The 26935-nt window shown below is 38.5% G+C and overlaps 1 protein-coding gene across 7 annotated transcripts; it reads right to left on the bottom strand.

Annotated features, from left to right (window-relative positions):
• Nucleotides 1–39: 39 nt before the first annotated feature.
• On the bottom strand, nt 40–26459 carry LOC106650549 (synapse-associated protein of 47 kDa). 7 transcript variants are annotated; one of them, XM_014368616.2, is made up of 10 exons: nt 26121–26459; nt 25681–26051; nt 22195–22437; nt 18697–18785; nt 18504–18625; nt 10217–10354; nt 8940–9079; nt 8307–8452; nt 7339–7470; nt 40–2457 (listed from the first exon to the last, which is right to left on the bottom strand). In XM_014368616.2, exons 2-10 carry the CDS (start codon nt 25827–25829, stop codon nt 2324–2326), a joined length of 1293 nt encoding a protein of 430 aa, XP_014224102.1. In that variant the 5' UTR covers nt 25830–26051; nt 26121–26459; the 3' UTR covers nt 40–2323. The 7 variants fall into 7 exon arrangements, with proteins under 7 accessions (XP_014224102.1, XP_023316305.1, XP_023316304.1 ...); XM_023460537.1 differs by having other exon boundaries at nt 25681–26012; XM_023460536.1 differs by having other exon boundaries at nt 26138–26459.
• Between the last annotated feature and the right edge of the window lie 476 nt (nt 26460–26935).

The raw sequence follows: 26935 nt of genomic DNA, 5'->3' as shown, positions 1-26935 counted from the left end.
AAATCTTTCAAATGGCGTAGAGTCGTACGACTTTGCTTGTTTTTTTTTTTTTTATTATTATCATGTATGTAGCTTTCAAGAGACTTTTTAATGTCCATTAATTTATGCGTATTATAAGTATAACTTTTTTATCGCCTGCTATAGGGTAAAATGCCGCTGTACGATCGACTTGATTCATGAACCAATGTTTCACGTACGTGTATGGCTGAATAATTTGCGCGCTTCTAAGAAAATTAGGCCAAATAACACATGGCTCCACTGGCATGAAAATTATAGTTTAAAATTCATTTGACCATTAAAATCGATCGTTTTAATGCAAGCGCAATTATGCTGCTTACTTATTAATACATCGTACGTACACATTCTTTCATTATTCATAATTTCGATTAAAAATGTATTCGTAATGATAATTCAAACTATAACTGCTGCTTCATGATTTATTAATCAATATTCATTTCTTTTTTTTTCCATAAATCTGCTACAGAGGAAAACTGAGTTGAAGGAAAAAATTGTCAAGTTAGAAAAAAAACTATAGATACTATGTAATACGTCTTCGTGCATTGTTTTGCAATGCGAAATAATTAATCTATCACTTTTATTTTGAATTCTAACAAATATACGCGGAGAATCTACGTATTTCTATGAGATTTCTTGCCAAGGCATACTCCATTTTCATGTGTATATCCTCATTAAATTATTACCGCCTCATTGCTTTACACAGTTACACACATAATATATAATAGTGTATTTCATATATTTATTATGATTTAATCGAATATAAATTTCTTACAAAGAACCTTCTTAAATCTCGAAGTAATTTAAATGTGTAATTAATTTGCGTATCCCTTATTCGCTATGACATTTCGTTTTTTTTCTTCATGATTACATTACGGATTCTATAACAACAATGTAATTTACAAATGCTTACCAACGTACTCAAATAACGCCGTTTTGTTTTAATGGTGCTTCTGCAAATGCATCGATTTAAAGAAAATTTACTTCATGTGTTCATTTCAATTATCGATAGTGGGAAACTTCGAGACATAAAAGTAACTTTTGATTCCATGATAAATATATATGTTTTTTTTAATCAAATGAAAACGAAAATAGAACGGGAATCGACTCATTCTTGTACATGTAATATTTTATATATATATATATTATGAAACCTAATGTTCAAGAAAAATAAATATTATTTAAGCTTGTTTCTAACTTTTTCATTAGTATGGAGAAGATGTGACGCCAGATGATTTTTATTGTTAATTATCAATTACTCACGGCACGAAAAGATTAATGGCTTCCATATATAAATAAGCTTTTTTCTGATTTTATAATTTTTTTGTTCATCAAATGCTCTGCACTGGGGGCCTCTCAAGTATATGCCAGTAGTGATTACTAAACACTTGAAAAGCATAAATATAGCTTTTAGGAAATAGAAAACTCACGGATCATTTATGTTTTTCATACTTAATTATTATTATTTTGTTTCACGGAGAAGCACAAAACGATTTTTAATTTTTCATACTTGCAACTATATCCTGAATTTTCACTTTTATTTTTTGTGAAAAAGGCCCATTTAAACTTGTGCGATTGAGTGTCTTCATCATCAATGTGATACAATATTTGCGTACAAATGCATGCGACTCATAATTTTTTTGCCTTTTCTTTCCGAACCCGAGCAAAGTTCCTATATACACGTATTTTTAAATGCTAAAATGACTGAGCTTGATAATCGAGTGCAAGTTTCATTTTCGCTCGCGACAATCGACATTTCCATTTTCGCTTTCAATAATTAACATTGTAACCGAAAGAACAAAGGATATGATGTATATTTTTTATACAATATTACCTGGAGCACCACATATAAATTTTTTCATCATTCATCTATTAATAAAAGCTTTTATAATGAACACGATAACAATGTGCTGTATCGTGTCCTAAACATAATTTAAATTTTATCTTATGATATAACTGGTGCAATAAAAGCTTTAAAAATAAAATATACAGCGTAAATAATATTTCATAAGATATTACAGCTGTATTATTATTTATAAATCATAAATTAGTTAGGCACACACTTACACTCAGATATAATTAATTTTTTTATTCGTAATATACGACCAAACAACATCAAAAAGCGACTGTATACAATAAATATTTTTGTATGCATATATATTTATTTAAATATATATATCGTGTAACATTTATATTTACAATAGGAATGAAAGCCACCGGCTGTACAACCACCCTCTCGAATGAAAATTTAAATTGTATGCAAAAAACTATTGGAATTGAAATTTAAAATGTGAAAGTAAAATGTGCTTCACTTAAGATCTTCCTCGTCCTTGAGCATATCATCAATTTGACCGTCGTCCCAGTCTGATTTAGCAGCTTCTTGACCCGGTACAACCTCGTAGTCTTTCAATTCAGCCTCGAGTTCGCGCTCCCAGTCCTCTTCTGCGGAAGTAGCATATACAGCAGAGATTGATGATGGTTCACGCATCAATTTTTTTTGTCAAATGTTATTTATTATTTGTTATGTGAGCGTAAGCTCATAAGGAAATACTTGATAGGCTCAAATTTCGAAGTTTCGTGTCTGTGTGTATGCAATTGTTTGTGCATGCGTGTATTGTGTAAAATTTGAAAAATGCTTTTTATAAATGCATCTTAATTATTTACAAGTACTAGTTTACCTTTAATGCAGATTTTTGGAAGTTAGAATATTCTGATATTTTTACCAATTTTTCATTTCAATTATTTCAAAGCATTTTTCAAATTCGTGGACATATTATTTATCGTTTTCTGTTTTCCGTATCGTATCTGTATCATTAAATGTCTTAGATAAATTGGATCGTCTTATATGCGTCCGTAAAGTAAATTATTCATTTTTTTACTACTCCACTTTTTTCATTAGATAAAAAACATTCATAATATTGCAAAATCAAAATTGCTTGTAGTTTTTTTTTTCGGTGAAAACTTTTGCGTAAATCATCATCACATCATACAATCAAGTTTCCAAGGCCATCTTTTATAACTTGTATTATTTTTATATAATTATTATCAATACGACAACGTCATACGTTTTCATCCTCGCAGTTTCTTTTGCACGAATTTGTTGTCATCTTCACATTTTTCGTATATATTGCGGTGTACATGCATTATGTTTGCTCTATTCTATAATCCTCTTTTTCAGCCCTCATCTGCCTGCATAGTTGTCAAGCAAACGTAAATATGTACACAAGGCCTATACATATTTTAGATATATGGAACAATCAATTATAAGTTTCACTTATAATCCCATATAGTTCAAAATGTCGTTTTATGTATACTACATTTTATCATTTAAAATATGGCCCTCAATTGATCTCTCCCGATAAAATTTTTTTCTTTTTTTCTAGTGTTGGTGTCTTGTTGCCTGAATTATTATTTCATTTATATTATTATTATCATCGATATCTATAAATAGTACATACATTTTAGTGGAAAAATGACGATGTATGAACCAAAGATTAAAAAAGGGAAATAAATATATTACTGGAAGCGTATTATTTTAAGGAGAGGGATATGTACAATTGAGAGTAGCAAATCAATGAAATAACAGCTAATAAGAGTTTTAATACAACTATTAGTTGGTTAGATTCTAAATCATTTCTGTTTTTTTCATCTTCGCTACTCTAACAAAAGTTTCTGTTTGCAATTTTTTTTCATATTATTTATATTTCTATGTGGTTAACATTTGTATGGATATGCTTAGTATATAAACGTTTACCATGAACACTATTTTACATTTTAATAAGTAGAATCTTTGCTAAATTTTATCAACAAATAAAAAAGAATCCGTCATAAGTTTTAATCTCATAAATAATTATTATTTATAATTTGAAGCTCGTTTTATGTTATTTTATAGATTGTGTAGCTGCAGATACAATTATCGCGAATAACGCACCGGTCGTTATCTTTTTACCTTAACTTTTTTGGAAAGAAGGTGTACGAAGAATTTTACTTTTCATAATTTGAATATACGAACAGAGGCGTTAAAGTCGGTGCAAAATAATCAACTATGCTCATCAGCGACAGATATTGCGTGAAAATTAAAATTACTAAGTGACTAATTTCATGGATTTATTATAATTGACTGTTTGATCAAAATAGATGTATATATGTATACGGAATATTATGTTGTTTAAACATTTTGTAGAAAAATTTTTTACCGCTCGCGTCGACTTAAGAGCAAATTTTTTAGCAACGAGTAGATGAAATGAATATTAAATCGTTGCCTACGAGTAAGCAGATCTTTTATTAAATTTTTTTTACAAATTCTAAAATTTACATATTTTCATTCTTTAAATGTCTTGATAGATAAGAAAGAAGTTTTTCAAATTGAAGCATCGCAATGTAAAAGTTAGTTTTCTAAAATGATCGGACAAAATTATACGAATACGTTGATTATTTAATATCACAATTCTTATTAAGTTTTGAATGCCGAATTATTATTATCAATAAGTAGAAATTCCGTTCATATAATTCAAATAAAGACATTCAAATTAAACAAGTCATTTGATTTAAAAAGAATTTTCGATCTCTTGACTGCTCGTACAACGATGATTTATCCCGAATTGGTTCTGATGTTTCAAGTTAATTAATTAATTATTAAATCGATAAGCGCAAAATTTAACATTTTCTTGGTAACCGAGTACATGTTTGAATTCAAAAATACTAATCACTTTCATTCAAAAAATATCTAATCACAGTTGAAAAACTTTTACCGAATTAGAATAGGTTAACGTGCATACTCGTATTGTCATTCAATGGATTTTTCAACATATTATTACTTATACTTTTAACGTAATTTTTAGTTGTAATTTTAACTTTTTTCATGTATAGTTTATTATAGTTTTAGAGTATTTGCATAGTAAATACTTTAATTTTTACTTTATTATTCATTTAAATCTGCCGTTTCGGCGGTTTTCGGTATCATGTATCATTCGATAAAAAATGACTTTTTTCGATCCTTTAAAAACTCAGCCTTCATTAGATTTACTTTACAAATTTTTTCTATAACAACAGACAAAGAGAGAAAATTTGGGTGGTAGGGTTAAAGTTTCACAGTTTTACGATTTAAGTTTTAGATACTTTTATACTTTTTTTAGTAGTTTATAGAATAGGCATAGCATCTGCGAATTACACGACTAGTTTAATATTTTCTTTATAATTATTGAATGATGAAGACAGACAGACACATACAGAGAAACATACGTATATATTTGAAATGTAAAGTACCAGTTTTTGAATCATATTTAATAGCGTCAAAGTTTAATACTTGAGACGAAAAATTCAAGCACTATATAATACGAATTTTGAATTAATATATATTCCAATTTTGGTTTAATCGTTAGAATTTCCTGATCTCTTTTAGGATTTTTTTATTTTAAGATTCTTTTTTTTTTATTTTCTTTCAATTTCATCAATTTGTTTAGTTTAGAGATCACGCGTTCGAGAAGTCGAAATTGGAAATATTATGAAAGTTTTCTGTTATCGCTAATCCAGGGCGTACATAATCAGGAAGCTGTTTTGTTGCAGTTGCATTCTCGATTCATGTTTAGTTTTCGTCGATAAATAGGCAGTGCTATTCAAGAATGCACAAATCTTTAGTGCGAAGTTAAGATTTACGTTCACTCTTCTGAGAGAGGAGTTGACGATTGATTTTCAATTTCTCGAGCGCGAATCCTTTTTTATTATCATTGACTAGGAAAGTCTAATTTTTCGTGACGATTCTTTTATTTTTGACTAATATTTTTGCTTTGAAATGTTAGGTACTTTGATTTACATGAAAACGATGAAGAACATCTATTTTCACGATTATTCAAGTAAACCCTTCCAGTAATAATCAATATGAGAACACGATTATTGCAGCTTCGAAAGGGTAGAATAAAAAGCAAGTGAAGATGATCAATCGATGCTAAAAATAATTGTTACTGAATGCTGTTGTTCATTTCAGTTATGCTCAATTTTTGGTTTGAGTGTGAAAATAATTTTAAACTTTGTCATTCTCCGTTTACTTTCCACTCGATATTCAACTAAATACATTTTCTCTTAATATTCATCGGCTTCGCACTCTTCATATATATTATTACGTTTAATATATCATGTACGATATGTGAAAATTTTTAGCCTTTTTTTATAGTTCTGATCGTAAATTTTTTTTTTTATGACACTTCAATTGAAATATATATAAGAACAGTAACTGTGCTATATAGTGCTGCGGATAAATGGTAACACGGTTAACGAAATCTCCTCTTCTTTTAGGCTGTTGACAAAAGAAGAATAAACAAAAAGAAAAAAAAATTCACGTTTTAAAAATGTCATCAATTTTCATTAAGAATTTTTGATGAAATGTGCCAAAAATGACTTTTATAAAGAGTGAAAACATTCCTGAAAGTGAACGAGACAACTGACGCGAAAGAAAAATGTCTATGAGCTATATATTACATTTGCCTTTGAATTGTTTCGAAAAATGTGACGATGAATGGGTATTCGCATGAACGTGATATACAATTATCTCATAGCTAATATTGATTTTTTTCTAAGGTGCAATGATTAAAAAGAAGCACATCTTAGTCAGTGTTCGGTTTGAAATATATTAACAGTTACTAATGAACAAATTTGATAATTGTATAATACAGTTGGTAAGAAAAAGTATTTACTGTCTCATAAGTCATTCTCTGTCAGAATAAAAATTGATGTGAGTATATGTACATTTATATACAGAACACAATTAACGAGACATTTACATTTGGAGTTATGTTGTTTTCATTCGCTGTGACAGTTGTGTAGAAACGTGTGTATTTGTGTTGCATTTACTGTGTAGCATTTGAAAGGATTGTAATTTTAAAACATCTAATACTAACTAATAAATAAATGAAACGTTGTCAAAACTATATTCAACTAGCAGGACATCAAAATTGTACAAAGTCAAGTAATTAAATTGTTGCAAAAACATACTCACTAGAAAGTTCGAATTTTCAGAAATTTGGCCATTATCTTTTTCCTTTCTCTTACTAGATCCAATTGTTTTTTGCTTGCTCTCAATCTCGTTTTAATGCTTAAATTTTGACCTTGTTTATATTTTCAATTTGTATGCACCAAATCGGTCGGCCATCATTTTTCGAAAATATTTGTACGTACACTTTTGGTATGTACCGAGGTGACGATTCCAAAGATTGACAAATATTCGTCATTACTTCGAGAGACGACGGATAAAACGAGAGGGCGAGAGCAAAGAAAAATCAATTATAAGCCCTTATAGCATTGTGCGACTGCACAATCATCCATACTGACCTTTATTGGACTGAATGTCGAGTTTCTTCACGCTATCTGTGATTTCCTGTTGGGCCGTCGTTGCATCTCGGACATCGTTACCGTTCGTGCTATTGGTTTCTTTCGACAAAACCTCGCTTCCACTGGCTCTAACTACATTAACGGAGTTGTGTTGCATACGTATAAGTGTGAAAAATAACAACTACGATAAACTACGAAACTATTTTAAAACAATAAAATCTATTTTTCTATAAACTACGAGAAACAAATCAATAATGTGAGCTGGTGCTTAAATTTGCACGTCTCCCCCCTCTTTGCGCAATGAAATTCGCCGAAGCTTTTGAACGGCTTAAAGTTTCTAGCCAAATTGACTGTTTCGAATAATTTTCTAAAGCGTCATGGCGCACGGGGGAAGATACGCAAATATAATGATTTATATATACGGCAAATCACACAAATGCACCAGCGAGCGTGGCGATATATCCATTTGCGCGTTGATTTGGATGCGGAACAGCAGCTACATCATAGTCATATAATAATGCGCGTGCACTTTGCGAGTGTATTTGTGATAGTTTTGGAATAACAAGCCGTGTAGCGCCAAAGCAAAGAGACTCGCAGCTACAGATAGAGAGGATGGAAAGCCGGGATTTAATTATAGCGAGTGTTCGGCAAAGGCAAAACTTGCAAAACCCTGAGAATACATGCTCGGGCTGGAGCTTTGAACTTTGAACGGTATAGTGCGTGAAAGATAATGAAAATTTAGCGCTACGCTTTTTTTTTGCTCTTTCGACTACGTTATGTGAAGCAATGTACGGGGCTATATAAAAAAATTGAGGCGAGCAGTGCGCATGTTTATGCGTATGATGGAGAAAATGATACGTTACAAATTTCGTTATCCCGAGCAAATATGTATCGATGATATGGCGATGATCGTTAAATGGCGATATGTATACGAGTAAACACAAAATATGCCGTTTCTTTTTATATACCTTGGGCGTTGTCGACGCTGTCGTTCGATGCGAGCGTGGGATTGCTCTCCGTCGACTGTTGACTCGCCATGGCGTTAATCTCGTGGCTCTGGCGCAGCAGAGAGACTCGGTAGAAGTAATTTCGCCAGAAGTTCTCCTCCGATATTCTGCGAGAGACAAACAGCGAGCATGGTTATTATCGGAGACAAAATTAGCGAGCCAAGGAAAAATAACGTCGTTTTTCTCGAAAACAAAGTCGACTTTGAATATTTTTCTTATTCGACGCATATACGCGTATAAGTTTGCATCCATCGAATCTAAATATGTAAAGTACGCGAGTCGAGTTCAATTAAGTTTCGTACATTTGCTTGAAATGCAAACGAGAAAAAGAAGGAAAACGATTCCCATTTGGCTAGTTTCGTTCCTTCCCGAGCTATTAACCGTAGCGTTGAATTTTCTTTCGTCCCACACGAGCGAATACTTTTTTTTTCTCGAGTCGCATAATTAAAAGGCCGAGTTTGACCATTCAACGCGAGTAAACTAAAAAAATATCTTTCTCGAATATTTTAATAAGAAAAAAAAAGTTGTGCATAGATCATTGCACCAATGGCCTTTGCACAAATGCATTTTCGTGCGATCTATCTGAATACTTACACTTTGGGCACCAGCTCGAACCTCATTGTTTCAAGATTGGGATCTAAGGCAAGTGTTGCTTGGGCCACTGGCTCGACGGCTTCGAAGTCCCAGGGGAAATCGACTCCTGGTGGTGGTGCTCTCACAAAGTTACGCCGATCCTGCATGCATGTATGTACGTATATACGTGAGTTCATAATTACAAACAGCAAAGAGGAGAGGAGAGGAGAGTAAATTACATATGAGCCTCACGTACGCGAGAGGCGTTCGATATATCGAAGCTAAAGTCACGGCACACAAACTACTTTTATGTATTATCATTCACGGCGAAGTTTATGGCACGCGTCTCTCCCATGAATATCGTACTTTGTTTCATCCCTGGCGGCCGCGTGGGTGTGACGCGTATAAAGATCCATTAATAGCACCGCTCTGTATACACACAAGGGTCGAATCGATAATTAATCAATGTTAAAGTCGTTTCCACATAATAACTGAGTAATAAATATATTATATACTGCCGATACTTTACGTTAATTCGGCGCACAATTTGTAATGAATAAATGAAGCAACACCGATCCGTCTGACCATTTTTCCAACAAGTCGGCCAGTGAAAATATTTTCCATTTCCTCTCGTTCCTGCGTTCTTTCGAGAAAGCCTTCCAACCAAGGCAATCGGAGAAATAATAACTGTCTAATAGATAGTAGCAACTTTTTTTATTTTAACTACACTTCTTGGAGTACACAAAATAAGGTAAGAAGCTATTCTCGTCCTCGACTCGAACTTGCTAAACTGCTTTCGAACGCATAGTGGAAACTGGATTGTCAGCCAAGAGTGAAATTGAATTTGCACCCCTTCGCCTGGTCCTTTTACTTTTTCTTCCGTTTTTTTTATCCCTTACTTTGAAATTTTAATCGACCTTTACATCAGTCGATGTAATCTGATTACCGAGGTTTTAACGAGAAACTTGGCGCGCGAGCGTGCGAAATAATAAAGGAATCGAAAATTCATCGTAACTCGCCTCTTTGGCAAATTATTAAATATCAACTCGTATTTAACGACGACACTTCCACGTTTAATTTTAATTAAAAGCCGTGTACGCGCGTGCGAAGATTGATAATTGACACTCTCGTAAAAGGTATTGTGATCTTTGCGCCTGACATTTTTTTGTTAAAATTTTTCAAACGAGAGTTAAACTAGAGGTATTTTCGAGACGGCTCAATGTTTCTAGAAATGAAGAGCTATTAGGTAAATAGTGAAAGGAAAAAAATATCGGGTAATGCCAAGTCGTCACACTTACAGTCGATAGAGCAAGAATTTCTTCTTTCAAGGCTTCCTCGTTTGGACTGCCTACCCATGGAGCTTGAGCTTCGCCCTTCTCGCCGCCTTTACTAGCGATAAATGCTTCTTGCTCCTTGTTTAGATCAGCTATCAGTCTCTGAAAGAAAAAGTAATCGTGAATTGTGGAATTTTAAGATGAAATAAGTATTATTGTAAAGCTAAGGATATACGAGTGATACCTAAATATAGTAATTGTAATTTTCAAATTATACATATTGTAAAATGATTGAGAATTTTTTTTTAGTGAATTTTCAAAAAAAAATGTATTACGAAATCCCGTATTGATTATAAAATGTTTATAACAGGAAAATAGCATGCTCTTTACTTAAATTGGATTAATTGAAATTGTATTCGTTTTAAATTTCATTATAGTATTTTCCCCCGTCACACGTGCAGGTCTTGAATGAAAACATCGATTCTATACATAGAGCAGCTAAATAGAAACAGGCGATTTCATTTAATAGTCCGATAATACGATCATCGACAAATTGCTTGCTTTCAATGCAGTTATTACAAGCCGTGTGCGCGGCCGAACTTTATTATGTCATTACTTGTAAACGCGGCTAACTTAATTTTTGATGTGTCTATGTGAATTTATTGATGCGCGCTCTATTCCCAGCAGTTTGAGTCAACTTCACGTCAGACGTCGTTTTCGGCATTGACTCATTAATAATTTTTCAACGAGTAACTAGGGTGATGTTACTAATGTGAACAATCACGAAGAAATAAAGGGGGAATAAAAGAAAGAAAATAATCAATCGTTCGAAAGCTTCTCGTCTGAGCTCTCTTTTTCCAAGGTTAGGAAATCTCGCGCGCGCGCTCGTTCACTCGATAATTCAAATACATATATAGCATATAAAAAGGCTTGAAGAGAAATACAGAGTAAAAAGATTGAGAATTTTACTCTCCTATACGCGAAAAATTGTAATAAAGCCTTGAGGGAAAAAATGAGATACAGCTTTTTTTTCTCAAAGGATGAGGAAAAAATTACCTTCATATACAGTATACGTTTCTCGTTGAATTTGAATTTCTTCGCGTAATGTCTGAAGTAAAAAGGATTACGTGTATACGTCAAATAATAGTTTTCCGAGTCGTGACTGTTAATCTCAATCCAAATTCAACGAACAAATCGCGAGAAATGTTTTTTTTACTCCGAAATTATGCATTAGTTACAGTGAACGAAGGCGTAATAGGTAGGGAATCATTTCGAAAGTTAAATGCACGTAAAATATTCGCATGCGTACATAAACGCGTCGTTCTTCCTGTGCATAAATTAGTTCAACAAATTTACATCGCGGCTCGTGCATTTTTTAAGCAGTTACGCGCGCGCCACTACTATAATATCTCTTCATTTGCTGATGAGAAAACATATATAAATTATCCCCGAGTGAAAATACGCATCTTCGGAAGCGGCGGCGGCGGCGGCTACAAATGCGAGAATCACGGGCGCGCGAATTTTCGAAGCGAGTGTGTTTATCTTATTTCGAGGAATGAAAATTTATGACGATATATTTAATGGCCGGAATTTAGCCCGGGTATGACCGAATACGCAGTCGCATCACTATAGCGAAATAACGAGAGCAAATATTGTTTCGGGGGGTGTTAAAATTGTACAGACAACTGGTGCATACTCGTGTGCGCGCATAAGCTGGCGTTAGCGAAGTGTAGGCTATATAGCTTAATAGCATAGACTATTTCGGGGGCGCAACTATCGGCAACGGCATCGGGACGCCGTTAAAAATGAAATAAAACGTCTGCTTTCTGCGGGGAAAGCCTGCAATTTATTTTCGCGCGCAGCATCCCGATGCATTTGTACGCGTGCACCAGCTCGCTCGCGCTGCGCCCGTTTGAACGAACTAATAAAACTTGCCTTTACACCGTCAATTTATCCGAAAACTCAATCTCCAACCGGTTGCAGGCAAAAACTTTGCGCCGCGCGTTCGCGTTCGGTTTCGCAGGCGCACGAGTAATCGACGGGCTTCTTGCTTGGGTCGTGCTTCCGACAACTTGTTTATTTCTCTTTCTCTTTTTATTTTTTGTTTTGCTTCTCTGAAAAATTTGAGCGATGCTCGAGCAGCCCGAAGTGGTCAAACGTATACAGACCACAGACACGTTTTCTGCACCCCCGCCACGCATATCCATATCTGTATTTATATGCGCTTTTATGTAGGTCAGCAAGTGCACAGTGGAAAATAAGGTAGAGGTGGTGGTGGTGGCGGTGCAGCGGCAGCGGTGGCGCGCCAGTCGTCCTACTCTGACCTAAATACACGCGTATACTCGTGTCTCTCGGCGCATATATATATAATATACGTGTGCATTCGCATAGGTACATGCATGTATATAGGTATGTGTGCGCGCGGCCAAGCGGACGTATACTACTACTGCTACTAATTCTACATCGTATGTATAACTTTGCTGGCACAGTGTGTAGGGGGTGTAAAACGACGAGGATCATGCGCGCGAGCGCGAAAATTTCAGCGCGCCCTGACGTCACCTTACACGTCGTCGAATAGGTGCACGTAACGTCGTTTCCAACTACATTTTTCTTTCTTCTCTCTGTCTCTTTCTCTCGCCATCCAGCACCAGTACAGTACATTACAATAAGTTAGTCGCGCGTATGAACTCTCGAGAGCGATTTTGAACGATGAGATATACGAGACGGAAGTTTTAATGTGCGAGGAAAATTTTTTTCTTCCACCTTACTAGGCTGTTGTTATTATTATTAGTTCTGCGCAAAGTACAAGACCTTATCCAGCCGTAAATACGAGATAATTCGATAATTTTTTTCCTTCCCAATCAGCCAAAGAGAAAATAATCGGATTTCTCCTTCGCTTGGCTTTTCTCAATTTCCTCTTGCAGTTTACAAGGCTAAAGAAAACTCTCGCCTATATACATAGATACTCATCTTCCTCTCTCGCTCCCTCGCGTTCTGTGTCGCTATATATATACACGCACGGAGAGTTCGTGCAAACTCAAATACTTGTTGCCCAAGACAAATGGAAGGAAGTACCTTCATTTTCACCACCTAGCTGCTCGTCCTATACATACACACACACACATAGGTATATGAAATACGGCGCTCGCGCGCTAAGAACTATCGGGTGACGTAATTTTCTCTTCATTCTCGCGCGCCACGAGCTCGTGTAGCCCATAAGCGGTTAATCCACTTTTTTTCCGTTTCTGCTCGGTTCTGCCTCTCCCGCAGTGGCGACGGCGGCGTGCACATGCACGTAACAACGCGCACAGCTTAGCGCTCCAGTTTTTCTTTGGGAAAATTTTTTGTTGTTGTTACTTTTCGCTTTACACTGTGCAAACTGAACCTGTCATACGAGCCAGGAGGAGCGAGTAACGAGCGAAATGAAAAAAAAACCCACACACCGTTGGCCGCAACGGCCGGGGCTTGTCTCTGTTTTTTCTCATTTAACAAGAACCCGCGATGTAACTCCGTAACGAAATGTACCAATTGAAGGGAAAAGCGAGGATAAATGCGTGTGACGAGAAAATGACAAAAACGATTGCTATTTACGCTAAATTTTATCGTTTTTTAATTTTATTTCGAGTTCGGAAGCAGATGCAGACTGTTCGAGATTTTTGTATCTGGCTGAGAGTAAAAAATATTTATCGTCTAGCCTGAGCCGTGCTCCGTTGCTGCAAAATTAGCCTACCGTTACACACTCGCTAGAAAAATTACTCCTCGTATACTTACTTCGAGCTATTATGATTCTAGTTATTTTTTGTTCTTTCCTGCCTTTTAGCACGTCCGAAAAATTATTCGTGTAGCTCGTGCACAAGAAGGCAAAGTAAAAATGTCCTCTTTCTCATTCTCACTCTGACTCTTTTCCTCCCCACTTGTGTTCCGACGTATCCTATGTTTGTTGGGCGTTAAATAGGCATTTAAAACTTGAAAACAATTTCAATAGCCCCACGTACGCGAGCGTAAAAGTTTATACTTTTTTTTTTTTAAATCGTCGTAAACTGATTTTTTCCCTCTTTTTCATTTTGCACTTTTAACCAAACTAGAATATGAAATTTAACGCGGTTACGGCTGAATGTTAAAAGTTTTTTGTTTTCGTTAGAAATAATACTCGTCAGTTTGCGTAAAAAATCTTTTTCAATAGCGAAATGTAATTTCAACTCTGTAAAAGCACTTTCCATCGTTCGGAACGGGTGACCGCATCGTATTATTTCAAAACAACGAGCGATGCACCGTTGCCTAGCGATTGATAGAGCTTTAATTACGAAAATTCGCAAGATATTTTCAATTCTCGAATGCATACAGGATTTTATTTTTTCTGCGAGTCAAACGCGCGCTGCCTTTTGATAAATTCAATTTATGTAAATGGAGTTACACGTTGAAAAGTAAACTAGAAGGAATAGGTCACGCGGAGAAAGAAAAATTATTTTTGCCACGTCTTTTGATATAGCCGACGCAACTTCTACCTACTTTTTGCACAATGGCATTCACGATGGAAAAAAGAAAAATTATTGTGTAGCGCGCAACTTTTTTTTTTACTTTAGATTAGTTGTCGAAAGAGGCTATTTAACGTTTCATCAGAGAAATTGTGAAGCTTTTATTAGGTACTCTCGATACATATCCCAAGTGCAGTGGATAGATCGCTAAAAGCTTTTTAATCAGTTAGCCGCGTGATCCGATTGTCTAATCTTTTGTTTTTTCGATTTCAAGAAACGACGCAGTAGACAGCGAGCTTGCGCGGCTGTCGATCAACCCCATGAGAATGATAGACAACGGCTGAATAGAGTGCTGTCTTTCCCGCATGTATACATTATTCATTAATCGATCGAACGAGATTTCAAAACAATGGCGCGCGTCCAGCGTAAGTTTTTACAATTTTTCCGCAAAGACTCGTTAGAACTCGTTCGAAGCCAATCAAAAATTACGTGTACACCGAGCCGCGAGAGAGTCCATATTATCAACGAGTTACGAGTCTTGAATCAATTTCCACTATGCAGCGCCCACGAAAATAATTAAATGTAAAAAGGAGAAAAAAAAATCACTTTACACCGAGCGATAAACCTCATAATGAATTTGACGAGGGGCGTGCATATCCTCCCACGCACGGGGGGCGGTAGTGGTAGTAGCAGCAGCAGCAGGACGATCCTCGAACGCGTCCTTGAAAGGTCAAAGAGCAAGGTGCGTTTATCGATTCGGTAGCTGTGCGCGAGGGGAGCTTACGGAGCGCCTCTATACGTATATATAACTTGTAGAGTATACGCTCAAGTCCGCGCCAAGAGAGGCCGTAAAGAAGGGATGAAAAGGAGGAAAAGTATGGCTCGTGCATGACCCATTTGTACATAGATATATAAACGAATAGGATTTCAAGAAAATAATGCATTCGATTGATACGTAATAGTGTTTGTGCATTTAATTCGGCGTAGATAAATTTCAAGAAAGTCGATCGACCAACCAAGCACGCTTTGCATCGTATTTAACGTGTAATTACATAGCTCTCAAGGTGTCACGCACACGGCTACGTTCTTAAGGAAACTTCGAGGCTCGCGCGACAATTATAATATCCATGCCCTTTTACACATTTTTCACGCGTACATCTTCGATCGGAGCGCAAAAAAAGAAGCGCCACGCGCAAAGTCGAAATCGTATATATATACGTTTACGGAGCGGCAACGGCGCACCTGTACTGCAGCAGCGCACACGTGTCCACGTGTCATTGTATGCTAGCCAGCGTGGCGAAAGCCCTTTTTCTTCTGCTTCTTTATTTCTCGTCGTATCGCCGATACGCGCGTGTATATGTGCACGATGCATGTACATAGCGTAGTTACAACGACGCGCGGCGGCGACACGACAAGTCCGCTGCTGCTTTTACGTGTGTATACGTGTGTATACACCGACGATCAATACGAACTGTCCCTATTACCCGACCGGAATCTCTGCACGTACATAACGTGCATATCTACACACGCGTATACATACATTGTGTCGTGTATGCATATAATGATCTAGACCCTGTTTTTCTGGCAAAAAATAAAGAGAGACAGACACGAAGATAAAAGCTATACATTTATTAGCCTTATAGATGCTGTCAGATTAAGCGTCGTTCTTGGCCGTCAATGTATACAACGTTCCCTGCTCGGGGCTTTTCTGCTCGAGTCTTTTTTGCCGGTGGCAAAGGTTATACACAGCGTTCGGATTTTTATCTGTCCTTAGACGACAGCTGCGCGTCGCGAAGAGACGAGCACAGAGGAGGAAGGAAGTTTTCCCGATGACTGAACGAAATGCAATTTTCTTGTACGAGATCGAACGCTTCGATCACGACGCACTATGAAAATTCATTCTCGAACTCGAGAGCTGTACACGACGTACGTACATTTTTTTTTCTTTTCCTATAAAAACGCGCGATGAAAATACGCCACAGTCTCCGATGCAGGAACGGTAAAAAGCAACCAGCGACACAGCTGCAGGTAGTACATTGATCTTCTCGCTCTCTTCGCGAAGCAATCAATGAAGATGAGGACACGGCGCACAAACGGTTTACGTCAAACTGGCATTTTATGCCGACCTTGGTACGCGTTTTGCGCGCTAGTTATTAAAATTGCGAACTTTTTCGAGTCTCGAGCAATTTGAGTACATATACTAACGGTCGTGCGCGCAGACGAGCGTGTGATTCGGTACGTGTTTGGCTAAAAAATTATTTCAATTTGTACGCGCGCGCGCGCACGATAATTGTAATTAGTTTGCAACTGCGCGGCATAAGTACACAGGGAATTTCGTAGAGCAAATATTAGACGTCACGAGTGGAGACTAGGACATAAGAGTCTCGCCGAAGGAAAGTCCATAATAGCGCGAGTTTATGCATGCGTATGAACGAGCGTGTGTATACGACTTGCCATTCGTATACGTACGCGTACAATAGCGAAACGGGCGAATAACCCAACCAGGGTTCTCTTTGTCGACCAAGTAGTATAAAAAAAAAAAAAAAAGACAGACTGAGAGAGAGAGGATGAAAGAGGCCATTAAATCCTGCAGAACATCCGAGTGTTTTATTGTACTTGCTTTGGCCTCCAAACGACCAGTTCTTAATCGTTTGGGCGAGCTCATTGTATGCGATACAATTTTTCGCTTTTTATGGCTTTTCTTTTGCGACACGCGACTGGAATACACCTCGGAGCAATTTTCACCGCGGCTTTATGTCAACGCGCTGGAGAGAGCGAGATGATGAATTGAAACGCGAAATCGATCGAATCGAATTCAACCCCCAACGCGCTCTCTAACCTTGAGTCGCGCATGCAGCTACTACTTGTTTTGCTCTAATCTAATAAAATGCAGCTTTTAGATGTCCCTTGCCAAAGGATGTAAGGAGGATGAATAAGATGGGCGCAAGACGAATATAATGCCATAAGGTCTTCGTCGTCGTTTAATGTGTAAAGGGAAGATAGAGAACTTGGTCTCTAGCTAAAGTAACAATGACAAAGAGCAAATAAAGCTCCCGGGCCTTTGACGGCAAATTGTCTTATAGCTTTCACGACGTAATGGCATTATTCATGTTACATTACCATATTCCAGTGGTAATTCCATTTTTAAAGCGCTAAAACCCACGGTCTTATTATCTTTTCTACTACTGTTCGCGACTGGTTAACGTCCGACGTATGTGTTATTTTTTTTTTTTTTTAACATCGTGGCCTGCGATACACTCCGACTAGTTTTCTCGTGAAAAATTTAAAGACACGCTTAAAAAGTCGACACGTTTTTGCGCGCGCACGGGGGCAAAGTTGACTGTAATAGTGCTGCTGCTCTCTTGGTTGGCGACGCGAGTGTATATGAAAGTTGCAGATACCAACAATGCACCGGGGCGCTCACGCACTAAAAGTTTCAAGCTAACGCGACTCCGCGCGCGGCAGTACGCATCTTCTTCCTTCCTATACAAGCATCGCGCGCCTCGAACGAGCCACTTTTTCTTTATTACTACCTGTGGAACAACATATTTTACGGATCCGTTAACAACACGCCTACGAACTTGCGCTCACCTTATCGCAGGCACGCGCGAGACGAGGACCCGACCTTAATGCAAAGTTAAGACGCAGGCGTAACCGTGTAACGAATCGTATCAAAGCTATACTCTTTCATCTTTCGTGACGGCGAACGTTTCAGAAAATTTCTAATTTAACAGTCAGGAGCTACTGCATTAATAATTCACTCGCTCCAATTTCAGCCTCAGACGAGTGCAAAAGCGAAGGGGATAAAAATAAAGCGAGAGAGGCTGGAGACTCACGTTTTCCTCGACGGTCTTCTTGATTTTAGCGCCTGCCTCGGCGACGGACTTGCCGGCCTTATTAACGGCACTGTAAAGGAAGCCACCCAGACTCTTGGCTCCTGCCAGCGCCTTGGTCGAAACTGAAAAAAAATTATTTTTATTAAAAGATTATTATAGAGGGATAAAATATAGAGGATTGAGCGAGGCTTACCCGCGCCAAACGGTTGCTGTCCATCCTTGTCCTCGGTCGGTGTGCCGGTCAAGCTGCCCGGACCCACGCTGTCAGCCCCTCCGGTCGCACTGCGAGAAAAATATTCATACATGAAATTCGTAGCCGCAAGTTTGCGTCGATACAAGGTGAAAAAAAAAAACAGAGAAGCGACGAAAAGACTAGAACTGTCTTTGCGAAGACTTCCATTTCCAAGAGAGCATACAGAGACAAAGAAAGAGGAAGCTATTCGCTAAGAACACGAAAGACATGTTGCAGTGAATATAAAGTTGGAAATGGAAATCCATATACGCGATGGTGCACCAGAGTGTATTATAATAATATGAATTCAGCAGTATATGCAAGGACGATGAGATTATTATAATTTTGTGATACATCTAGGCAAAAGGGATGATAGAAAGATAGAGCATGGAAGTATGTAACGGCCACGTAATACTGGCATGTAATCAGCTTTAAAGAATATATCTAAGCTATATGCTATGTACAGTATATAGATGTATATTATTGTGCAAAATGAGCGCAGCGACGAAGCACGCAAAATGTATACGACTCCATTGCGTAATCGCTAATCATGACGCGCGCTCTATAACGTCGCGCGCGTATGGGGGGATGAATATTTTCGCGAAATGACGCCTACGTAACGCGAGCCTCGTGTAAGCTCTCTCGTCGAACGATTGACTTTTAAATCCGCAATAATGAATGACCGATACTCATCCGTATATCCCCCTCTCGATAAGCTCATCCGATCCCTTATACCGGTCGTTTGAATTTCTATTCGTTTATTGCTCGAAAATATGCCGATAGGCTCGTTGGGGGCTTGCCGCCGCTGCTTCGCTCGAACGTTGCGCAACCGATACGCATAAAGCGACGTAAACCTGCGATAATGCCGATTGCGCGCGCGACAGCACTTTCGATGCGTGCAGCTTTCATCGCGAGTTGCGTGAGAGTTAAATAATTATTAGACGGTTAAGTAATTTCCAAGCTCCGAGAGATATGTCCCGGTAAAAAGTCTCGTTTCAGGGCTACGTTTTATCATCCAAGGTGAAACTTTGGCTCATTTTTAAGCAAAAAATTAATCAAATTTAGAGTAACGAGAAACCTTGGAAGTATAAGGTTACGAGATAACTCGTACTTGAGGACATTTTATACCATAATATTTTTCTTTCTAAACTAAAGGCGAAAAAGCCTAACTTTACCGATATCCTAACGGAAATGAGCTCAAGCTTTTTTGAAAATAAGTTACCTACTTTCCATACAAATAAGTTTACAGCCTTAAATTAAATATAGAAATTATCTTAGACTTGAATATTTTCAGTAACATACAATTTAGCCCAAGTATCGTAAAATATAAGAAAAATCCTTTGATAACCCGTTTTGATTTGAATGAAAAACATTTTAATAACATACAGTTGATTTTCATTATTTTCACAATTACATGAAAAGTTTATAAATAGACGATAATTTTTTTTTTAATTTTATTTTAGTATCACGCCTTTTCTATTGTAATTTTTACTATCACGCGTGGAGAATTTTGCACGGCGAGCTTTCTTAAATCAAGCTCAGGATTATTCGGTGCCTACTTCCTCTCGATTTCTATTCAGCACTGAACGTCGTCATTCACTACGACGACGTGTAATTAATGCGCACAAATCATTCAGCGTTATTGCACATATTTAATTATCAATATCGCATACATTTGGATATGGCTGTCTCGGGAAAACTTGACGCTAATTGCAGGGCGATAAATCCCTCACTTTCATTCATAATACCAAAGTTAGAGCACGCGACAATGGCAAAAGCTCACGCTCGCTTTCACTCGGCCTTTATACGATCATAATAGATTACGCTTCGAATTCATCTGTCTTGAGAGGCTTTAAAGATTGAAAGAGTAGATTATAAGGTGCATCGTGTTTACAAGGAATACACTAGGTATACGTTCCAATTGAAAGCTTTTTGCTGTTAAAATAATTAGCTCGAACGATTTTAATTGGATGATCGGCTTTTAGGCGATGAGGATAAAAGTACTTCGACGTTTTCCTCTTTTATTCTTTCGTTCTCTCCCCCTCTCTTTTCTCGTAAAGGTAAGAAACATTTTTGAAAATCCCGGATTGATATACATTATTGATGACCGAAGTTCTTGAGCAACGTTTTAAAAAGCTCATTCTCGTCGTGAAGCTAAATTCAAATCCAAAGATTTACTCTGAATTTACATGTTAGGCCAAATCGTACCTCAAATATTATACGAGCCGGTTTTCAACACAAGAAAGTACTCTCGGCATTATGCAAAGTTGAAACATTTTAACTACGTTTAAAAAAGTTTACACAGCGTTTCTTCGGCAATAAAATCAAATGAAAATGAAAAATATTTTTTAGAAATAAAGCGAAAGGAGCGTGTCGATTCACGTACGGGTTTTTTTTCTCAATTCGTGATATAAAATAATCTAGGCCAAGTGCATCAAGAGGCAACTGCAAACGAGACTAAATAGCAATCCTATTCACGCGCTATCAAAAATCTTTCCTTACAAACTAATGAAAACCCACTTGTTCGTTAAGGAAACCTCGGACGTTATGTGTACTTTTTTCTTATGCATCGCGGTGCGTTTCAAAGATGTTATTTCAAATGCTTTCGATAGCGAATGGCTCTTCAGTGATATTTACGGAATGGAAAAATCGTTTGAATTATTCAATTTTTAAGTGCCTATATACATCTACGCTTCAATTGGTAAAATTGCAATAAAAAAAATCATATTTTTATGTAAATACATCAAACGCGTCGATAAAAAAGACCGTGAATTTGTTTAATATGAAATTTATATGAGATATCTAACTTTTCTAGATAAAATGTAATCTTATCATTGGCATTTAATTGGTCGTTGGTACTTGGTATATTCTCACGCAGTTTCAGTGAAAAATAGCTTTAATCGATTGCTGTTAACAGAATCACCAATGACCAGTTAACGAATGATTGTAGTGAAGTTAATTCCATGTTTTAAAAAGTTGAATAAAAACGCTGTACCACTAATAAAAGTATAATACTTGGTCTTAGTACTAGAAGCGTACGATTAATCCAATGTAAAACCAATCAAATTTGAATTACAAAGTATTATACTGTCGAATTTTAAGAGGTGCTTTACAAAATATCGAAAACGTTGCAAATAACAATACAAAAAATGAAAGAAAAGTAACAGTAGCCTAGGCAAATTTTCGTGATGAAAAATAACACACAACTAAAATATAGTAATAATAATAATTGAAAGAAATAAGGAGTCCCAACGATCTGCTATTAATACATGGGCAGTTGTAGCTTAGGCGTTGATACGAACTTTTGGCATTGCACAGGCGAGCTTTTACGAGTTTTTTTTTGTTTCGTTTTCGATTTCTTTCTATGCATAATATATCTCGAAATACGGTGCGCCAAAGATACAGGAGAAACTGATTTCATAATTATATACGGCTGGTCGCTGGCATAATCACACGTACCCTGCAACCCACCTGCTAGCATCATCGTCTTTTACATTTTCGTTGGATGCTGTTGCCTGCGCCTGTGTCGTGGCCTGTGTCGCGTCGGCGTCCGTCGCCGTGGCCGTGTCCCCGGCCTCGGTCGCGGCTCCAGCTCGGTTCAGGCCGGGTATGCCGCCGCTGAGCCAGCCGCTCATCGACGAGGCCACCTGGCTCTTGACGCCCGCCAGCATCTCCAGTTTGCTGCTGCCCTTCGTCGGGCTGCTGGAATTGGACGACAGAGAGAAAAAAAAACAGTTAGATGCAATGTAAACCAATTTTAAAATCGAGTAGTTGTTTTTTTTCAATTTTCTCAAGCGAACAAGGGTTGCATCACCGATATATAATTGCTCGAGAGAGTGATAAAGTGAATTTGTCGCCGTCGTGTAATAGGTCACACGCACTCAGCGCGCTTATATCATCGCGCGCCTGCGACGATAAATCACGCGCGGACGTAATCCGTCAGGGCCCCGATCAAACACCCTTTGCCGAAGATTATAATATAATACGCGCGCGCGCGCATTTCCCTCGATATCTAATAAACATAATGGCACGAGAGGAAATGCGGAATGCACTGTACGCGTCTATAGCCGCGTTATGAAACGGATAATCTCTCTAGCTCGAGCGCGCCCGAGTCATTTTCCAAAGCGTCAAGGAAAATCGATCGACGAAACATCTGCTGCAGCAACGCCGATATATACACGTTACATGTATACATTTTATAATATATATACACGACTCGTTGACTGTTATATATCTCGCGCTCACTGGTGTAGTATCGATGTCTTTTGCTTATAGCCCCCGACGAGAAGAAACGCGAGAAGCACACGAATAAGTAGTCGGGCATCGATTTCACCTAAGCCTCCGCGCACGGCACACGCAGCGAGCGCCTAAGAAGTAGCTGCTGTACGCGCATGTGATTTTTGGCTGCTGCTCAATTCTCCGATAATTATGTTAGACGATATAAAGATGTGTATAAAGACTCGGGCACTGGAATCAAGCTTCCTCTCCGTTTCTATATACTACACGCGATCATGGCATATCAGCTTCGGGCTAAGGGAGTAACTGTGTATACGCGCGCGTACGGGGGCCTAAAATTAAAATCATAAAGCGTCAGCACACGCGCGGGTGTGAGCGTAAAAGCTCTCCATCGGCATTCGATGCATTAAGCGCTCTTGGCTTTCATTAGTGCAGCCGTGTATAATTCACGTGTACCTATGAGTAATGAACCGTTATTAATTGGCGCAATAGCATAATATATGTACGAGGCACTCATTTATAAGCCATCACGTTGGCGCGCGTTCGCGAGCGATACGCGTGCTTCATAAAAGCCATTACATTGGGATATAATTGCGTCGGAGACTCAAAAGGGTGAGTCTCCCAATCTCTCGTGTCCGTCGACGAGATATTTTTCTTTTTTCTTTGCGCGTATGCGCGTCACGTGAAAACATATATTATTCGTAATCTTTCGAGCCACGAGAATTGATATTTCAGATATATATGTCTATATCGATATACTTTCGTACGTATACATGTATATCGTTCGGCAGAGTTATAGAAAAAGTTCATGGTCAAGCGTGTATAAAAACGTATTATACGTGTGATCGTTTCTCTCTCTCCGCAAAAGAGCCAGAGTAATATAATCGATTCGACGAATATAAAGGAAAAAGAGTAAAACTGCTGCCGCTGAAACCGAACCGATACTTCCCGGCATTGTACGGGCAAAATTTTAATTGCGAGCTCGTAAAATCTCCAATCCATATCGCGTACTGTACGAATTTTGCAGCCAGCTCGAGCCAGCGGCTCTCGTTTACCGAATTTCAACCGCGGCGCAGGCAAAATTGCAGATTAAGCCGAGTTTTCTGCTTGCTCGCGTTAAAAGGCGCAATTATTAACCCGCTTCTCGTACAGGAGGGAGCAGAAAAAAAATCAACATCTTCGAACTGGCTCGAGCTGACCTTTTTTTTCACCCCTGCGCCAAGCTTCGTCTCTCACCAACTCGATATTACGAATTGAACATGATTATTTTTCAATTATACCAAAGCTGACTCGTGCTTTTCGCGTATTTATAAGCGATGCGTGTGTACGAATGCACATACTACTCTGACATATTGAATATAAGCTACATAACACAAAAGTCCACGCGTGCGTGTGTGTCTGAGTTTTCGACTTTCGTATCTATACCCTGCCCATCTCGGATTGATTTTTTTTTTTCGAGCTCTCGCTAAATATAATGAATGTATAATGCACATATTATATATATCGCGAGAAAAAAAGGAATAATAATAAAGAGCTCGATTATTCAACGAGTCTTCCATTCAATAATGCTGGAGGACAAGCAGACATTTCTCTGTATTATTCGTTGTGTCTCGGTATTGGCTCGATTATATCATTTTGGCGAGTTTCTCGAGCGATCGTTTCTCGCCAAACTGACGCGTTATGAGCGAGATATTGCTCCGAATTTTCCAAGTCCAAGTGTATCCACGCGAGTCGAGGATTCGGAGGAACGTTCGTGCGAGAAACTGAGGTGGTAAATTCGAGCCAACGATTCCGTCTGCTTTTGTGTGCCCGTGTGTTAAAAGTCCAAGCTCTCCTCTTAGACTTTGAGTTACTCTCTCTCTCTCTCTCTCTCTCTCTAGTAAAAAGCGATCGATACGATTATATAGCCTTTCTGTTGAAAGTGTATGCGTTTGTATGCATGTGCAAGTTTGTTCTCACTTCACTTATATCTTTTGCATAATGTACGTGTAGCAGTTCGTTTGTATGAATAAAGCATCGCAAATTTTCATGAGCAACGACACGTACGAATGGTTTGTTGCATCAAAAAGCCAACGCTCGATACGCACACTTTGTGTGAAAGCGCCCGAAAACAAAGTCATAGTTTCGTAGCATTCTATAGCCAGTGACATTTTAGCAAAAATTTACTCTCGAGCATGTCGACACAGTCTAGCTCTTATAACGTTCGTTTCGTTCGAAAAAAATTTGTACATCGTACACGCGCAACAGCAGGGCTGGTAGTGGCGGTGGTGCTGGTGGTGGTGGTGGTGCTGCTGCTGGTAGTAGTGCTCGTGAAGAATGTGTTTGTGTCTGTGTACCTATGTAGCATAAGGGTATTGATTGCGCGCCTCTCTCTCCTCTCTACTTCATTCGCCATCTTTCTCGCACTCGTTTCTCTCTCGCTCGTAGCAGACGATGTTGTACGCGTAAACGACACAGCGAGCGCAAAAGAATGACAAGTGGCAGCAGCCGCGAGTCCGAGCTGTCATCGAGAATGTTCATGAGATGAAAAAATGAAAAAAAAAAAAAAAAACCAGAAAAAAAATCGAAATATCAAAACAAAGCCTCTGCTTTTCGTTTCGGATCGGGTGTCTGGTCGTTGTTATTGTCGCGTGGAAACGATGACATTGCCAGCGGGTCTCTCGGGGGGCTGATTCGTAGATATATCAAATGCGTGACGGAGACTCTAACCTTCCAGCGGCAAGTGGATCGGTCGCCTCGGTGCCGTCACCCGCTCCTCCGGCCAAGTTCGGATCAGCAGCCGCCGAGGCTGGATCCTCGCTGCCGTCCTCCTTCTTGCCCATCCAGCTCGATACCTGACTTGTCAGACCCGAGAACATGGCTCGGCTTATTTGTCCACGGGTAGCTCCACTACTGCTCGATAAATCCGTGGTTGGGATTCGCTCCTCCTCGCCAAGCAGCACTCCGCGCCTGACTCCTCTCTGCGTAAAACTACTTACGCTCGATTATCTCTCTCCTCTACAGTGTGTGCGATGACGATAATGACGATGTGCCCGCAAACACTGAAGCAAAACGAACCAAGAGGCACACGCGTATTCAGCCTGTTTTATATACGAGCTTTGTATTAGAATTAGCGAAAAATTTTGCACACTGAATTGCACACTAATTACGTCGTAGGTATATATACGTGTAGTAAATTATGCTCGTGAATCCGCACTGCGCCGAATACACTATCGGACTTTCCTCGGCGTACAATTATATCGAGAGAGAGAGAGAGAGAGAGGCCCCTTCAATGTATCGCGCGTATAACGTGTAAATAGACACTGGAGAACTTTGGCGAAGCGCAGCCTAGTTATGGTATTGTGTATGCACGTACGACGTTTTCGTCGCCGTAGTGTGTACGACTACTATCTAGCGCAACGCGAATAAAATACGCGATCAGCGACGTGCGAGTGCGAAAACGACGACGACGTCGGCGCGCGGCTGCCGCTGCTGCTGCTGCTGCGCTGCGAAACTGCGGCCCTAGCAGCAACTACTACGCACCCACCACTCTGGACGCGCAGAACTGCTGCCACACAGGGCCGATTTGCCTATTGGGATATCGCGAGATGACGTCACGATCTGGACTTTCAACGCGCCAGCTGTGTGTCGCTTTGTGACAAAAGTTTGCTCGATGATTGGAATTATTTACCGAATTTATTCTTGATAAAGTCAATCACACACCAATATCGTTAGCAATTAGAAAGAGTATACGAGTCATTTTTTTTTTTTTTTTTTTTTTACAAAAAAAAATTGGAGATTACTTTGAATGTGTTAGACAGCGTAATTGAGGCTTCGCTATTGCCTCGCGCAAGCGTGTTACTTATCAGTTTTCAGTTTGATTGAAGGTAGCTTCGCAATAACGCTATTTTTCAACTCAAGAATCCCTTTTTTGGCGCTTATAGATGACTACGATGCGCGGGATTTATACTGTCTTTTGAATTAA

The sequence above is a fragment of the Trichogramma pretiosum genome, unplaced genomic scaffold (genome assembly GCF_000599845.2).
Source record: "Trichogramma pretiosum strain Unisexual culture from Peru unplaced genomic scaffold, Tpre_2.0 scaffold5, whole genome shotgun sequence".
Lineage (NCBI taxonomy): Eukaryota > Metazoa > Arthropoda > Insecta > Hymenoptera > Trichogrammatidae > Trichogramma > Trichogramma pretiosum.
Note: the sequence above shows the minus strand (reverse complement) of the source record. Positions and strands in the feature narration are given on the sequence as shown.

Coding starts and splice junctions, on each gene's coding strand:
- LOC106650549 (XM_014368616.2), bottom strand. CDS start 25,829: ATGTTCTCGGGTCTGACAAGTCAGGTATCGAGCTGGATGGGCAAGAAG. Junction 8,453..8,939: donor TTCGAGCTGGTGCCCAAAGT/GTAAGTATTCAG, acceptor TGTCTCTCGCAG/AATATCGGAGGAGAACTTCT. Junction 7,471..8,306: donor CAGCGTCGACAACGCCCAAG/GTATATAAAAAG, acceptor CCGTTAATGTAG/TTAGAGCCAGTGGAAGCGAG.